This window comes from Lissotriton helveticus, chromosome 1_2, assembly GCF_964261635.1.
Source record: "Lissotriton helveticus chromosome 1_2, aLisHel1.1, whole genome shotgun sequence".
NCBI lineage: Eukaryota > Metazoa > Chordata > Amphibia > Caudata > Salamandridae > Lissotriton > Lissotriton helveticus.
In genome coordinates this window covers 350,632,775-350,650,426 of record NC_136058.1, presented here as the reverse complement: position 1 = coordinate 350,650,426, position 17,652 = coordinate 350,632,775, and the positions used below count along the sequence as shown (strand labels likewise).

At 48.9% G+C, this 17,652-nt stretch overlaps 3 protein-coding genes across 3 annotated transcripts in view; all 3 read left to right on the top strand.

Annotated features, from left to right (window-relative positions):
• Positions 1-7,027, top strand: part of LOC144804293 (bile acid-CoA:amino acid N-acyltransferase-like) — a 308,023-nt gene extending 300,996 nt beyond the window's left edge. Inside the window, exon 4 of the mRNA XM_078671908.1 lies at positions 6,838-7,027. Within this exon, the coding sequence (XP_078528034.1) occupies positions 6,838-6,888 (51 nt within the window). The 3' untranslated portion in view covers positions 6,889-7,027. The remainder of the gene's footprint in view (positions 1-6,837) is intronic.
• LOC144804257 (acyl-coenzyme A amino acid N-acyltransferase 1-like) overlaps positions 1-17,652 on the top strand; it is a 798,906-nt gene that overhangs the window by 300,951 nt on the left and 480,303 nt on the right. The gene's annotated exons all lie outside the window — the stretch shown is intronic.
• LOC144804230 (acyl-coenzyme A amino acid N-acyltransferase 1-like) overlaps positions 1-17,652 on the top strand; it is a 184,687-nt gene that overhangs the window by 76,551 nt on the left and 90,484 nt on the right. The gene's annotated exons all lie outside the window — the stretch shown is intronic.

Sequence of the window (17,652 nt, the reverse complement as noted above, 5' to 3'; positions counted from 1 at the left end):
TGACTATTGGCAAATGAAAGCAGATTTTCATGTGCGCCATCAACTTGATTGATCATCAAGAACATCCTCCTCCTAGACATGGCAAATTATTACTGCTGTGTCCTTCACCTTCAGTACTATTTCTTGTAGTAGTAGCCAATGTCAAAGAAATTCAACGCAAGTAGTAGTTATAGTTTCAATACTTTACCATTTGTTAGGCTACATTGTGGCACTGTTCTAGTGTACTGTCACCTGCTATATTCTCTATCGTACCGTTCTAACAAACACCACACGGAGATCGCCTTTCTGGTTGAATCCTCCGGGCTGGATGTGTTGTTTATGACGGAGACCTGGACTCGGGAGGACTGCCTAGTAGAACTCGGCTTGGCTTGTCCCCCGGGCTTCAAAATTATCCATACTCCGCGCCCACTAAATCGTGGCGGCGGAATTGGAATTATTTTCCGCGAACAGCTGGATGTTTCTCAGCTTAAAATCGGCGAAGTTTCGGGTTTCGAGCTTATGGGTTTTTCATTCAGTAACCCAGAGAGAACGCTGCTATCTGGCGTGTTATGCTATAGACCGCCGGGCTCGGCCTCGTCGCTGCCGGAGTTCCTGGACCTAGTGTATGATCTTTCCAACACCCATTCTAATCTACTTGTCCTGGGAGATTTTAATCTCTGGCAGGGGGGCCCTTTAGATGGAGCTTTTACCTCACTCTGCCAGGCTTTGGCCGATATCCACCTGCAACAACTGGTTGGCTCCCCGACTCACAGGGGTGGTCATATGCTCGACCTCATCTTTGCGGGCGCCCACTTGGCGGTGATCATTGACATCTTAGTCCAATATTGGACGGATCACGCGCTGGTGGTCTTCTCCCTATGCCTTGGGAACAATCCCCCGGAGGCTTCAGGGGTGGGACTCTCGCAAGTGGGTCGACCGTGGTCTAGACTGCTTAGTCTAGCGCCACTACCCTCTTTGATATCTGCCAATTTTGGCCTGGGGAACTCAGTGGAAGACAGCTACTCCTCCTTCTGCCGGTCTATTACCGAGTCACTCGATAACATCGTGCCTCTTCGGAAAGCAAGAGCGAGGGCGAATCGGGCCTTTCCTTGGTTTACGGTGGAGTTACAACACCTGAAGCTGAGCTGTAAACGGGCAGAGAGAGTATGGAGAAGGGATTACTCCCCCTCGGCTAAAGTCCTGTTTAGACTCGCACTGAGAGGTTACAAGGAGCAGATCAAGCAGGCCAAGACGTCTTTTATACAAACATCCTTATTACAGGCGCCTAATAAATCTCAAGCCTTGTTTAAGATTGTTAAAGACTTGTCCCACCCGGTCTGCGCGGCTAACTCCGTGCGAGCCTCTCAGGCTTTATGCGACTCGCTGGCGCTGGCCTTCGAGGAGAAGACCGCTAAGATTCTGGCTGGCCTCACACCTCCTGCAACTGAGGAGGCCTGCCTTGCGAGCCCTTCTGACAGGGGGCGGGGAGCCTCGGGCAGCCAACCCCAGAGGGTCACCGGGGTTCTGGATCTGGGCGCTCTGAGCGGCTCACCCAGTCGACCCCAACCGACGGTTATGGGAGCTCCGGGTGAGCAGTCCAGTCGACCCCAGACAAGCACTGCTGTCTCTGTTCTGGGAGCTCCGGCCAGCTCACCCAGTCGACCCCAACCGACGGCTATGGGAGCTCCGGGTGAGCAGTCCAGTCGACCCCAGACAAGCACTGCTGTCTTTGTTCTGGGAGCTCCGGCCAGCTCACCCAGTCGACCCCAACCGACGGATATGGGAGCTCCGGGCGAGCAGCCCAGTCGACCCCTGACAAGCACTGCTGTCCCTGACCTGGGAGCTCCGGGTAACTCACCCAGTCGACCCCAGCCAGCTGGCGTGGAAGTTCCGGTGGAGCAGCTCAGTCGACCCCAGAGAGGCACTAGTGTCTCTGTTTTGGGAGCTCCGGCCTGCTCACCCAATCGACCCCAGCCGGGTGGCGAGGGAGCTCCGGTGGAGCAGGCCAGTCGACCCCAATGGAGCACAAGTGTCGCCGAGCTGGGAGCTCCGGGCAGCTTATCCAGTCGACCCCAGCCAGTCGGTGTGGGAGCTCCGGTGGGGCAGCCCAGTCGACCCCAGCCAGCTGGCGTGGGAGCTCCGGGTTGCTCCCCCAGTCGACCCCAGCCGGCCGCGGCGGCCTCTGGGGCGGGCGATCTGATCTTCTCACCACCGCGGTTGGATTCCTTCCCTCTCCCGTCCTTTGAAGAATTTTGTAAAATGGCTTGTTCGGTGTCATCTGGATCTCCGCTCGATCCACTGCCCCCCAAATTTTGGAAAACTTTTCAGGAAGAACTGTTCCCGCCTCTGTTTTCAATCTGTCGCCAATCTCTGGAATCGGCTTCTGTCCCGGGCTGCTGGAAACTAGCAGTGGTGTCGCCTCTGCTAAAAAAGCCAACCTTGGATCCAGCCGTCCTTTCCAACTACAGGCCGATTTCCTTGCTCCCCTTTCCAATCAAGATCCTAGAGAAATGGGTAACTCGCTCTCTCTCCGGCTACCTGGAACATATTGGGTGGTTCGATGAGGCCCAGTTTGGCTTCCGACCTGGTCACGGGAGGGAGACCGCACTTGTGACCGTGTTGGATAACCTGCGTTCGCGTGTCGACAGTGGTCGGGCAGCCTTTTTGGTGCTGCTCGACATGTCGGCCGCGTTCGACACGGTCTGCCATCGGACCCTGGTTCAGAGGCTGGAAGAGTGCGGGATTTGCGAGGGGGCCAGAGACTGGCTGATGTCATATCTCGAGGGCAGGCAACAGCTGGTGTCACTTCCGCCTTTCAGCTCGGAACCAAGGAAAATCGGACAGGGGGTGCCACAGGGCTCGACCATCAGCCCGCTATTGTTTAATTTGTACCTCCGTCCACTTGTCCAGCTAATAAAATCTTTTGGGGTCTCGGCATTTAATTATGCCGACGATACTCAGCTGGTGTTTTCCTTGGAAGGAAGCAATGCAATCTCGCTGAACACCTTCCATCGCTGCATGGCAGCTACAGCAGATTGGCTTCAAGCAAATTCTTTGCAATTTAATAGCTCGAAGACGGAGGTGCTTCACTGTTCCACTGATCGGATCCCGCGGGTTTTACCCACCGACTTCTGGCCCAGCACTTTTTCCGAACCGGTGTCGGCATCGGAGTCAGCCCGTAATTTAGGGGTCATGTTCGGCCCTAATTTACAACTTGACCTACATGTTAACAAAACCACGGGAACATGTATGATGCTGCTCCGCATGCTCCGCAGAGTCTTGCCTCTGCTTCCTGCTCGATCCAGGCCGGAGGTAGTCCGTGGGACTATTTTAAGTCGGCTGGATTACTGTAACGGCCTCCTTTTGGGGGCCCCAAAAAATCTGATTGGGAAACTGCAGAGGGTGCAGAATATGGCTGCTAAACTGGCCCTTTCGCGTCCCAGATCCCGCTCCTCTACTCTGGCGCTTCGTGACTTGCACTGGCTCCCGGTAGAACTACGGGTCCAATTTAAAGCGGCCTGTTTGGTATTTAGAGCGGTTCACCTCTTAGGCCCCCTTCCATTACAAAACATGTTTGCATGGTATTCTGCCCCACGGCTTCTGCGGTCGTCATCGGCCCACCTTCTGGTGGTGCCCAGGTTTCAAAGAGTGAGGATGGGCGGCCGCTCATTTAGAGTGGCGGCAGCTAAATTGTGGAACTCTCTCCCACTCACTCTCAGGAGCTGCAAGGACTATCTTCCATTCAGGAAAGCCTTAAAAACTCATCTCTTTCCTAAATAATGGCTGCGCGTCTGCTCTAGTCTTGTGCGATGGGTTCTCTGATCAAAGCGCCAGGATGCCCTCTGGGTGACAGGTCTGCGCTATAAAAGTATGCGAAATAAAATAAATAAATACGGTAAGGACAAACCAGGTTTAATTTCCTTTTTTTCATATGCTGCACCTGCCACTGTGTAACACCACTAGTACCACCGCAATGATGACATTTCATCCACCTAGGATTGCCAACCTTAATCGCCATTTTCCGTGCAGCCAGCCCTGGGCCTAGCCCTATTTCCAAACACAAATTACAGGTAAGATAAGCGTTTGGGGGGAGGTAGTATAATGGAGTATTAGGAGAGACGAGAGACTGACGGTAGTACTAGTAAAGTCCTTGGACTATTGAATTCACTTACTCTGTGAGAGGCACTTAGTTTTGAAAACATTTGGGCAATTACTTACACAACTTGAATCAAGATGCCACTTAAGTTTCAGGAAAACAAACTTACTGTTAAACCCCCACCCACCAGCCTCAAAAGCAGTAAAAAACACGTATGCTAAGATAAAGTTTAAAGTATATTTATATCCCTAACATAAATAATCTCCCGCAAGGCCCAACCCACCCCCCCCTCCCGAACCCCAACGAATGTCCGTGAAAAGTCCAAAAACCCAACTCCCAATTCCCACCCCCCAGAAGTCTTTAAAAAAGGGGCAAGGGACAGTCTCCTCCTACTGCTGGCTGCTGTTCACTTTTTGGGCCAGGTCGGCATGCTCCTTGCAGAGGGTCTCGAGCAGGGTTTTGGTGTTCAACAGCTCCAGCTCGAGGTAGGACACCCTGAGTGAAAGGCGGTGCAACCTTTTTTTGGTACTGCTGTGGGGGGCAGCTGATTTTTTTGCTGCTCGGGGGTGGCGGGTGGCTGCGGTAACCCGGCGCCGTACCGCTGGAGACCTGCTGCGCTGACTGGCTGACCCAGGGAGCGCGGAGGAAGATGCAGCTGTCCCGGTCGATGTTGTGGTCAACTGCGTGTCCCCCTCCTCCTGGGCCACCAGCCGCCGATATTCGGCAACAGTCGCCTCCAGCCTACGTTGCCGGGCCCTTTTAGCCAGCTCCTTCCGTGTTGGTTTGGAAGGAGCATCTATATGAAGAAAGAAAGACATAGGGGCAGATTTATGAAGGCCTTGCGCCGCCGGTGCGTCATTTTTAACATGGGAAAAAGTGACGCACCGGCGGCGCAAGGCCTTCATAAATCTGCCCCATAGTCTGTAACCAATGCTCTTTAAGATTAACACAAAATGATTCAGCAGAAAGTTGTGTCACAGTAGAACTAGCAACTTGCAAGCGCAGTACATAACTATTGTGGCCAGTATCTACCTAACCTCCCACTTCTTCATCCTTGCTCTAACATTAGTGGGAGTTTAAGGAATCAATTCTACGACCACTATGGACTCACTCCATTAGAGCCGACTATGACAGTACACCAGTCTTATTCTTCTTCTTCTCTCTTGTTTAGCAAAATTGGTACGTTAACTTCTGCAAGCCGGCATAATGCCAGCGCAGTCAACTTGAACCCGAGAAAAACAGACTCCCGCCATGATGAGTGAGACATACTTGCGTTACTGTACCGGTCCAACTACATGCAGGTGGTGATGCTCTTGCTTTTCTATTACGGGTGGCACTGAGAATACTCTGTTACAAGGGCTACTGCTTAATTAATGTAACTTGAGAGGCACTACAGTGCCAATGAATACTAGAAAAGGAAAATGAAGAAGATAAATAATCTGATTATCTATCACTGCACATGGTATGTATTTGCTTACATATGGGATGACTTTAGGTGCTTTGCTTTTTATTGAGTGAACAGTGATACATCCACATATGAATGACCGAGTTCTGCTAAACTTATTAACAGAGGTAGTGAGTGGCCATCGTAATAGCCGGATATATGCTGTGCTTGCAATACAAACTACTGCTAATATTCATGGTAGTATTCGGACAAAATTAAAACTTCTTTTCCTTGCCTTTCCTACACTGGAACGGACGTGCTGGTGCGGTGTTACATGCTCTTCAAAGTAACACTTAGTTCATCCAGTGACCGTCTACTCTCTCTACATACACATATGCTATCTAAGAGTCAGATAGTACCATGATCCAGGCATCCATTCATTCAAACTATATGTCAATCATTCTTCTTCATGTCTCTCATCTGGACAAACCTTACGTTTTCTCATGGGAAAACAACCTTTTCATTTTATTTGGGAAACCGCAAGCCATACATCCGTGCTTGACTTGCATTTGAATTTCAACCAAAGGATATATTGCGCACACATACAGTTTCTGTTTCACCCACCCAGGCTGTTCTCCTTCCACCCATCCTTGCTTCATCCTTCACCCAGCCATGCATCATATTCCTTCCCAGCCACCTCGGGCACCAATCAAACACGTATCATTCTTCTTTGTCAGTCATCATTACTTTTAACTTGCTCGTCCTTCCACACTTACTTACACCCTTCTTTCGCTTTTCGTTCATCCCATCCATCAAGTTCATCTCAGATCTGATTTGGATTCTCGAAAAAAAATTCACCGCTGAGTTGAAGTAAATTTAGAGGAGGCTACTACCTGGTTGATAAAAACTTTGTTCTAAATTTGAAAGTCTTCTTAACAGTATAGTAACTTAACTGTACAACATATATACTACACCCGTGCAGAGAGCACACTCTGCAGTCTGCAATCTCAATAAGTAAGGAATATAAGAGCTTACCACTGCCCGCCACTACCGTGGCAACCCTCACAGCAGTTTCCTCCGGCACTTGCACCTCCTCCTCCCTAGAAGTGTCCTCCTCCACCTCCGCGCTGGCCCCAGCACCAGATGTTCCACCTACAAAGTACATTTAAGAATGTTAGATGTCATAGACATACACCACTCACTAGTATTTTGTTTAGGAATGAAGAAATGTGAATACAGAAACCAATCTAATAATTTGTGACTGTCTACTCTAAAGTAAAAATGTCCCTTTTTCCAGGGAAGGGTGTTGTCTTGCTGCACTTTTTGGCACAACTGATGAATGCTTGCTTTTTAACACGCACCATTTTTCTCATAACAGACAGAAGCTTCACTTCTAAGAACAAGAGAAAGATCAGGTCATCATCACTAGGACGGAGTGACCAACGATTCAGCACCAAAAAGAAAAATTAAAGTTTAAACCAGGTGATGGCTTGGCTCGCCCACAATAAATGTGTGAAATAAATCACTAAGCACTTTTCCATTTTTAATCAACCGTTTATGTTTTATGACAAACTTGATTTTAATAAATGTTTTTACTTTTAATAAAGCTTTAAAACTTAAATAGACTCTGTGGTTTTTGGTCAAGAGTGACTGAGCAAAAGGTTTTGCAATTTGCAAGCATGAGTCGTGCCTCTGACACTTCTGGACTCTGACTCCGTACTCTTGTCTGCGTTGGATAATCATCATTGGGGATCAATCATCGATGAATTCGGGAGCTAAATGACTGCCACACTATCTAGTCAGTAAGGCGATTGGGGGTTATTCAAAGTCTGTTATCACTGAGGTATGTGGAAAGTCTACCTGCGCCTATTATAATTGATAAACAATGCACTATTTAGTGTCCATAGTTCTGTTTGTGCAGATTTGTCCCTGCAACAGTAGTAGTATGGATTGTCCTCCTATACAAACCAAAAGTAAAGTAGTATCTTATTCTTTCTTGGTGGTCATTCGCATTTTATTGTTGGGAATTGTCAAAGCATAAACATTTTGAAGACTTGAAAAGACATTATGGACAATCCCAGAGGACTGCACTCAGTTTATAGAGCTATTGATGACTAGAATGGGAGTTTCGTTTGACACCTTTTGCCAACTGTGCAATCTTAGTTAGCTACACAGACAGACTAATAAGAATGATCTAGTAATACCACAGGGAGTCATAGTAGAGGCAGGATAACAATTTAGATACAGTCTACAAGAAGATCAAAGACGATTTAGAAAAAATCGAATGAGGAACGCTAGGAAAAAATAGGTACTCTATATTAAAATGAAAACTTACCGGGGCCAGCAAAGGAGCCCTCGCCTGACCGTTCCTGGCCTTCTACAGCAGCAGCAGCCGATACCACCTCCTCCTCTGTCCTCTTGCCCCTGGGGGGAGCTGATGTACAACATGAAAGAAAGAAAGACCCGAAAACATGGATGATTGTTGTCAACCAAATCAAACATTTCAAAAGAACAATAACAAAATACTTTGGTGAAATAGCAAATAGACAACTATTCCACGGGATATATTGACCTATCTCATGTGGTCTACTACGATATTAGTATTGCTTGATTTGCGGACCGTCGACGACTTGGAAAGTTATGTAACTCACTAAACAAACTACTAAAAAGGTTCGCCTAGGACTGGCAGGCAGCAGTCCGCAGCACACGAAGTGACAGACAAACTCCATTGTGATTGCAGATCAGTGACAACACTAAAAAGTTTCCTACTACATTAACCAGTCATTAAAATACTTAAACTATCAATCCACCACCACTATTTCTTCTTATTGCCAGTTGTACAAAGGAAGGACTGGACTTGAGTCAGATTTACAAGCCCCTTGCGGCTCTTTTGCTCCGTTGTTGCGTGACTTTTGTGACGCAGCGGCAGAACAAAAGAGGCGCCATGGTGCGGCGTATATTAACAGCGTGACGCATATGGGAGATGCATCACGTTGTAAAGCCCTGCGCCATCAGGGGGCGTTCCGGCGCAAGGGAGGGCGTTCCTGCGTAGGAACGCATCCTAAAAGTGGCTGAGGGAAATCTACAAGATTTCAATCAGTCACTTTTAGGACAATGATGCGTCACTCAAACCCTGCGCCTGCTTGAAGCAGACGTACGGCTTGACGCAGCATTGGGGAGATAGGGCACCCCAGAGCATTGCTGGAGCTGCGCCATCGTTGCGACGCAACTCCAGCAATGCGCCGCCTTTACGGCACAGATGCGTAACGCTTCGGTGACGTTTTGGGCCCATGGTGCGCCGCATTGTAAATACAGCGCACCATGGGTGGTCGTGGCGTGGCGCACAATTACTGGCGCATCCCTGCTACTTTGCAGGGATGCGCCGGTAATTGCAAATCTGCCCCTTAGTGTCTAGCATTACGCAGTTCTGTAAACTACACTCATACATAATTTCTCAGTCCAATGAAATGAACACAAAATCGAAAACAAATAAGCATAGTAGCAACGCTACTGAGAAGGAGAGCAGTGAACCTGAAATGCACAGAAGATTTTGAAGTATAATTTACCTACAATGTAATCGGCAGCATTATTGCTCTTGGTAAAAAACAAAAATTTGCAATATAATAACACACAGAGTAGTGATGAAATAGCTACTACTACTCACCAAGCCCGGGGATCTCGACACCGAGCAGGTCGCGTTCCCGGTCCAGGAGATCCGTCCAACGGTGGGTGGTCTGGTTGTAGGTGCGCCGGACCCGAGAGTGTTCATACATGGCCCGGCACACCTTCCCCCACCGCTTCCGGCGCTCCCGGAGCCTGTAGCCGCTTGTGATCTTGCCGCCTGCCGCGATGGTCCTGGGGAGGCGGCGCTGTACATAGTACACTAGTGCGGCCACCTCCTCCACGCTAAAGATCTCCCGTGGCAGCACTAGCTCCCCCCTCAAACGCCCGCACGGGAGCGGACTCTTCCCCTTCTCGGGCTGCTTTCCGGCTCCCTTTACCATGGTCTGGGCAGAAAGGAAGGTAAATAAGAAATAAGAAATAGAATAGGGAAGAAGAAAAGAAAAGAGTTTAAAAAAGTAGTTTAAAATGAACCAAAAGTAGTAGAAAACACAAAAAAAATAGAGCTAGAAAAATAGAGGGATAGATAATAAGTAAAATAGATCCAAAAAAACTTCAAACGAGGGGCGTGGCTAGCGACTGAACATGGCGGTAGCATAGCCGTGAAGCTCCGTGAGTGAGGCGGCTTCCCCACTGAAATCCGCACATTAATCCAACAAGCTGTAGCTTCTAACTGTAGGAACCTGGGTCCAGGACCGAGCGGAGTCCACCCGACGAAACCCTGGTGAAAATCGTGTGCCGGGGAGTGACGTTGAGGTGCCCGTCTACTGAGGGCCTTGAGCTGGCTGAAACACCGAGCACCAGTATCCCTAGAGACCGGGCGGAAGTGCGGGCGACGCGGCAGAAGAAAGCCGGAAGTCCGCGCAGGCTGAAGTCTCCCGATACGCCTCGGCGGAGGCGACGACCGGAATCCTCCCTCTCCCCTCCCCAGCACCGGCGCGAGTCGTGCCGACGGAGGTGAGCAGCGGAAGAGCGCCCGACGTAAGGCTGACCGGGGCACTGGAGAACTCGCGGCCCCTCGCGCACCACAGCAGCAACGAGGGAGTAAGGGGCAATCACCCGACCCGGGGGGGAATAGCCGACAGATACTCCCAATTATTGCCGCTGGAGGCTGCGGCGGACTCGCAGTGCGATTTATCCGGACACCGGGGGAAGGAGACATAGTGAATTGCGATAGGCGCTGGCCCCGCCTCTCCACACAACAGCCGGGGGTCGGTGGCGAGCCATTCAGCAGTACTGTGGAGGCACCACACTGCATTATTACCCGACAAACCTCGTCCTGGTGCTCTTACTGGCTCACGCCCGAGTGGTGAGAAGGCACAATACGACGCAAAGACTGCGGAGAATCATGCGGAAGGGCACAAACGACGTGGTGGGAGCTCAAGGCGCCCAGACGTGGCAGACGGGCCTGCAGAACTTTCCAGCAGCCGGAGTGAGACAGAGGAGTGCTCCCACGAGACAAGTACAGTACCGGCGGCATTAACAGAGGAAGAGGCCTTGGACTGCCCTGGTGGAGAGGGGGGCTGCGGCCAGTGATCTTATAAAAGAAAGGCCGGGTAAGACCTGAGGCGCCGGCCACTAACGACATCCTGATGCACCGCCAATAGTCAAGATTTCCATGCGCTAGGGTGGTAAGAGGTCGTAAAAACTGCGGTACAGCCTGGAGTCGGACTGAAAGAGGCACCCCTGAAAACGCACTACATGGCGGGCAGGGGCTCGAGAAACAACGCATCGCAATCCAGGCTGGAAAAATTTGCCTACGACAAACATGCCCCCTCTCAATCGGAACCTCGCACATCCACGGGGAAAACACCAGAAGGTGAGGGATCCAAGGAAGCAACGCTTGAAGACGTAATGAAGGCATTGGCACAGGTGCAAGCGACGGTGGAATCCACAGCTACGGAGGTCTCCCTGCTACGTGCAGACTTTCAAAAAATGGGAGAGAGAGTGAAACAGGTTGAGGTGGTCACAACATCCTTAGTGGAGGATGTATCGGAACTACAAATAGCGATGGAACGTGTTGAGGTGGAGAATAAGGCGCTAAAGGGAAAACTGGATGACCAGGAAGGGCGCTCCAGAAGAAACAAAGTAAGGATTATTGGGGTACCGGAATCGGAAGGCACCCGCGCCATGGACCTATATGTGGAAGAACTGATCAAGACGCAGCTTCAACCGAAGGGACTGTCGCAATTCTTCTCCGTAGAATGAGTGCACAGAGTTCCAGGGGGAAAGCCCAAGCCTGGGGCCCCCCAAGACCAATATTGGCGAGGCTCTTTAACTTCCGCGATCGCGATGCCATCCTGCAAGCGGCGAGAGTGGCCGCACCGATACAGATTCAAAACTCCACACTCGCTTTCTTCCCGGATTACACTGCGGAGGTATCGCGTCGGAGGAGGACCTTCCTTGAAGTTAAGAAGGAGCTGAGAGCTAAGGAACTGTCGTACTCTATGCTATTTCCAGCATGACTAAGAGTGGTGGCGGACAGTAAAGTATGGTTTTTCGACACACCAGAGGTGGCCCGAGATTGGCTGGAGGGATGGAGACATGTAGGGTTGCCCCGCCGCTCGAATAGGACTAACCGGAACCAGCGAGGAGGCAGCCAATCGAGATCGCAAACTTCGGGCGGAGATGACATGGCCCGGTCTCCTGCACAGGACCACCTTGAAGCAGAGGACGGGGTGGAGGAATGAGTTCCCGGCACGCCATAAGGTGACACTTTAAAGAGACATTGCCGGTGGGGGCGAGCTTGGACACTGACCCAAGGGAAACCGGAGAGGGCAGGGGAGCCATCTGCTCCGGGGGACACTTCACCTCAGCAGGCAAGTAACTGTACATGGGATGGGTGAAGCATTCTGCTGAGTTCGGGGGGCGGGCAGTTCCAGGTCCATTAAGCAGGGAGGCAGGGAGGGGGGGTGGCATGGGGGGGTTGTTTAATTGTTAAACAGAAAACGCAAGTTAAAACTATGCACACAGTTAGACACAATAGGAAGGGAGGTGGAGGGGGGATTTTAGTTTTGTTGGTTTTGGCTCAAGATTTACACGCTATGGTGCGCCATGACACACTCTACCCATACAGACTCACAGACGGCAACAGACGCAAGATAGCACAATTGATGCAACCACTGGCCATACTCATAAGACCACATGATGACACACCAGTCCCGCACAGCAGTCACTGAAGACATGCCGCGCTCCTTGGCGGTGCTCCCCCTTCGACTACTTACATGGAATGTCAGAGGTTTAGGGGACAAAATAAAGAGAGGGCTGGTCCTACAAGCGATTAAGCGCCAAGGCCCCGCAATAGTGTTACTACAGGAAACGCACCTCATGGGGACAGCATGCCGTGCACTCTATAGACGAGGCTACAAAATGGCGGCGCATGCGGAGTTCGCGGCGGGGTCACGAGGGATGGGTGTCCTAGTGAAAAACTGTCCCCCCTTTATTGTGATACAACACAAAGTGGACGATTAAGGCCGCTTCACGGCGGTCCATGGCAATGAGAGGGTAAACTCTTGAATGTAGTGTCCGTTTATATTCCTCCAGCACTACACTCCATAGCATTGCCGGCACTAGGGGAGTTCCTTTTGAATCTCCCGACGGGAGATACGATCATAGTGGGGGACTTCAACGCCATTGTAGACCCAGCGCTAGACATGTTTCCCGTTAGGACACGCGCGTCGGGCTCCTCTACCTTCCCAGGCTTCATGGAGGCATTGGGGCTGAAAGATGCCTGGCGCCATATCCACCCCACAGCGAAACAATACACATATCACTCTCAGGTACACAATAGTCTATCCCGTCTGGATTACTTTTTGCTTCTCGGCGACGGTATGAGGGACATAGACGCCATAAACATACTCCCTAGAGGAATTTCAGACCACTCTCCTGTTTTACTATCCCTCTCCACGAAGGAGAAGAAACGTGCGAGAATCTATCCCATCTATCCCAACTATCTCACGATCCCCCAGATCGAAAAAGACCTTAAATCTGCGACCAAATTCTACTTTGCAGAAAACACAACGTCGGTGACCTCCCCCTCAATTCCGTGGGAGGCATATAAGACGGTACTGCGGGGGCGTGCGATTGCTTCAGTCACGAAACACAAACGAACATACCAGCAGGAGCTCTCGCAACTGGAGCTGGTGCTCCAAGAGGCTGACACGACACACATGGCTGATACCACAACGGAAACTGCACACATACTGATATTGTGCCAACAGCAATACCGAGCCCACCTCGAGTCACAAGTCAGGGAAAACATTTCTAGCACTGCATATAGGATTTTTGACATCGGAGACAAGGCGGGGAAAATGCTGGCATGGCTAGACAAGAGAAGAGGCGGTAACAGAGGCATACAACACCTGCATACTCGTGAGAGGCAGCTGCAGACACACCCGGAGGACATAGTGCACACTCTGGCGGAACATTTTCAGGAAGTGTACACCCCAGAACAGGAGGTCACGGCGCAGGCAGCGATGACCTCCCTCAATGGCATAGACATCCCCTCACTTCCGCCAGAGGCAGTATGAGAACTTGAGGCGGATTTGTCAGGATAGGAAATACAACGAGCAATCCAGGCGATCCAACCTGGGAAAGCGCTGGGCCCCAACGGGATACCCATAGAGTGGTATAAAATCATGTCAGAGACTCTTAGTAAGCCCCTATTGGCAATGTACGTGGACAGCCTGGAAAGGACGGAACTTCCGCTAGACCAACGTACCACGACGATCGTGGCTATACCAAAACCCGGAAAGCCACCGGCGGAATGCTCCACATATCGCTCCATTTCCCTTCTTAACGTAGAAGTAAAAATTCTAGCGAAGCTACTGGCTAGCCGACTGATGAACCACCTGCATCAGTTGATCCACCCAGATCAATCGGGCTTCATGCCCCACAGGAGCACGGCCCTTAATCTTAGGCGGGTACACAGGGTGGTGGCGCGAGCCCACTCACTATCGGAAGCGGCGGTGATCCTTTCTCTAGATGCCAAGATGGCGTTTGATTTGGTGGAGTGGGAATACTTTGTTGCAGGGTTTCTGTACTTACACAGAACTGTGCACAGAGGAGTGGAACCTCGGCAAATTAGGATGTCCCAAAACTTACCTTAGCAACCAACTCACCCCTTACCGAGCTAGCTACAGTGTCTCATTGGACATATCAAACACCCAATGTTTAGACAAACCAGAACATGAACTTACAGTACCTCAGGGTACGTGGGACTCATGAACACTCTTTCGTTATATTATCATTACAAACCAGAACATGGAGTAAAGAAGACACATGTGCATTTGAAATGTTTATTTACTAATGCCGTCTTCTCAGGCGCAGTATCTTTGATAATACAAGTATACTTATTATCAGTAGCAAAATTATCAGCATAGTTACTAAGACATAAAAAGCGAATGGTGACAGCATGTTAACATGCTGTAATGAATAAGAGTTAACAACACTTATATCTCACCCTCCCTAACACATATATTATATTATTATCTAAGAAGGTCTCTTTGGGTTGTTTTAGGGCGGGCCCATACCTTAGTGTCCTAGCATGAAGGAATCACATCAGCATACACCAGCTCTCTCTGCATGTGCACCGCATCAAGTGTGTTAACAATTCTCGTGCAAAGCAATATCAATCCCGCCTCAAGCCCAAGTTGGCAAAGGCTGCACTTGTGTTATGACTATGAAGGCGTGGAGATCAGACCTCATAACAATTCCATATCGTGTTGCTCCTGAAACTTCAGCACTCTCCGTGCAGACATGTTTTATTAAACAAAGCAGATATCAGAGCAATAACATATTATTCTCACATTCACCACGGCAAACCACTAGGTTGAAAGCTAAGTCAACAATTAAGGGTCGTGTGCAGAAGTTGCAAGAAAGGAAAAATGGCGTTTAAATCTGAAATGTACCTATGCTAACTTAACACGAAATATGGATATATAGGAGCTATACAACACCCCCCCATGATCCGAGAACGGACTAAATAAGATAACAGAAGTGCCATCACATGAGAGCAGAATCCATTTATAAACGAGCATGAATAAAAATTCAATTATAAAAACTAATGCTAAAAAATAGCCCACAAGTATAATGTGGCTCAAGCCAATAGGCAAGCAAAAAAATAAAATGTCTTGACCAAAAGTCAATAAAATCAAGGAAATGCTATCAATCAGCATGTCAATTTGAGGCAGTGTCTATGATAAGACTGTATATGAAAAGTAAGCTGCAACAGCCTCCAGGAGGAAGTCACTGTCCTCATCCGAAAACAGTTCAGCCATCCAATTTAAAAGATGAAAGGAACATACGTGATCTTCCAGCACCGCATCCTCTATAACCATCAGAGGACAGCTCGGTGGGTTTTCAAGAAAACTTCGTTCCAAGAAATTTTGCGCTGCCGACAACACATCCCAGGGACCCATTAGTCCATGTGCCACCGCCAAGGCCATAATCCTTTCGTCAGAACAAACCAACTCGTGAGCAATGATAGGACTCATCAGTTGATCAAAATCGACGTCAGAAGATATTGGTCCGCAGAGACACAAATCAATGGCCCAAAGGAAATCACAGGTCAGGCAGTGAAATACAGGCTGGACACAGGTGAAATAGGAGAACCGAAAAGATAATCCAAACGCCGTGCTTAGAGTCGCTAACGGCAGTGTGCCATAGTAATCAAGCATGCGGTTGCGAAACCGCGTCAGTAGTAGCTGTGCGTGGCCTTGCACAGGAAGGGCATCCATATTTAAAAAGGCAGAAAACCACCAATGCGCCAGCCGCTAATGCAAGCAAAAACGGAAATCCTCCAAACAAGGATGAAAAAATAGAATGGAAGAAAGCAGGGATGACTCCAAAAATCTTCTCAAAGGAAGTCACGAGACCACCGCTAACAACTTTAAAAAAATGTGCTAGGCCCGTCGTGGAGGACGCGTTAAAGATAGAACGGACCATGGCTCCGAAATGCAAGGGCAAATCAGTGTTTAAAAGAGCCTGAACCTCCGTGCGGGTGTTAGCAATGTGAAGCACGAAAGTTTCACGGGCCGAGCTCAAGGCCACCTCTTTCTGGGACAATAGAGCTCTTATTCTAGCCATGCCGCTGAATTCTGCTCCCAAGGTCGGTATCTGTGGCCAAATGGAAGACTCCCTATGTTCACGTGTGGGAGGATAAAGAACATTTCTGCAGCAAATAACTCGCTCACTAACCGTTACTATGAAAGCTATACCTTTAATTAAACCACAGCAGTTTTCATTATTGAGCATTAAATAACTACCATTCTCTAACAATTTAAACGTGGGGATGATAGCAGGAACTGGCGTGCCCTGTAAAACGCAAGCCATATTCGGGCGGTCCTTATTACATGAACCGTGTAATTGTATGTGTCTGCACATTAAAGAATGATCTGGAGTCTCAGTACACTCATCCCCTGTTAGATAAACCTCTTGGTCATCCTTGAAACATCTGTATGTGTATGGGAGTGACCAGACCTCATGAAGAAAACCGCTACCTAAGGGTTCAAAACGACCTATTGGCACATATTTCATACAATTTGAAAACTTATATAAAGCAAAAGGCAGTGTTATTAAACCGTGGATAAGCCACGTAGCAGCAGTGGATTCTGCCACAGAAAAAGGTAAAGATTCCAACCTTTCAATATGTAGCATAGAAAAGGAAGCATCACGCATTGAAAGCAAGCGTTGTTTGTCTGTCAAATTAAACGGTGCAAATAAAGAAGAAACGTTCATGTATCCCCAGGGAACTTTACCCATTTTTAGAGTCTGTAGTGTCCATGCAAACTGCATGATTGAACGTAATTGATTTTGACCATGGTATAATACAGACACTTCATCATGCACAATATCAACAACAGACGACACAATATTATCTAATGTGTAAATTCTAGAGGAAAGCACGTTAATGCTATTGTCAACCACTGCAAGCACTTTCTCAAGATTCAATAGCCCTAAGGCGTGAAGCAGCCTCAATCTGTGAGAGTTTCCAAATTTCATTGTAAACACCATATAACCACCTTTTCGACCTGCCACTAGCTGGGCCCTTAATGAAATCATTCAAATCCACGTCTGCATTCAGTTTGGAAAGGTGATACTTAACCGCAGGTAAAGTTGAATGTTTCAGCCAAGCTTGACACAACTTGCCAACAGAGTAAGAAGTGACAGTATGACTCAAATCAAAACGGGGATCAGATCTAACAGTCTTAAAACCGTCAGTTATATTTAAAAATCTTTTTTGGCAAGAATCAGCACTACGGTGCCAAAGCAGCCAACCCTTGGGATTCATACTGGAAATGTTAAAGGAGGAATTCAGAAGCAGAGCCTGTATTTCTCTAATGGACAATTTAGTAAAATTACTCCAATTCTCATATTCCTCCAACTCCGGGAAAGACGGGGTGTTTAACCTTTTAGATGTAGCCAATCCAAAGCACGTGGTCTGGGAAATGGTTTCATTTAAAAACCACATATGATTTGGGATGAGACATGCACGGTGCAAAGCCTCAGTGCCTTGTACCTGCCAGGCCCTTGAGCCCCAAACTGATTTAAGGTCTATGGTATCCTTCCATAA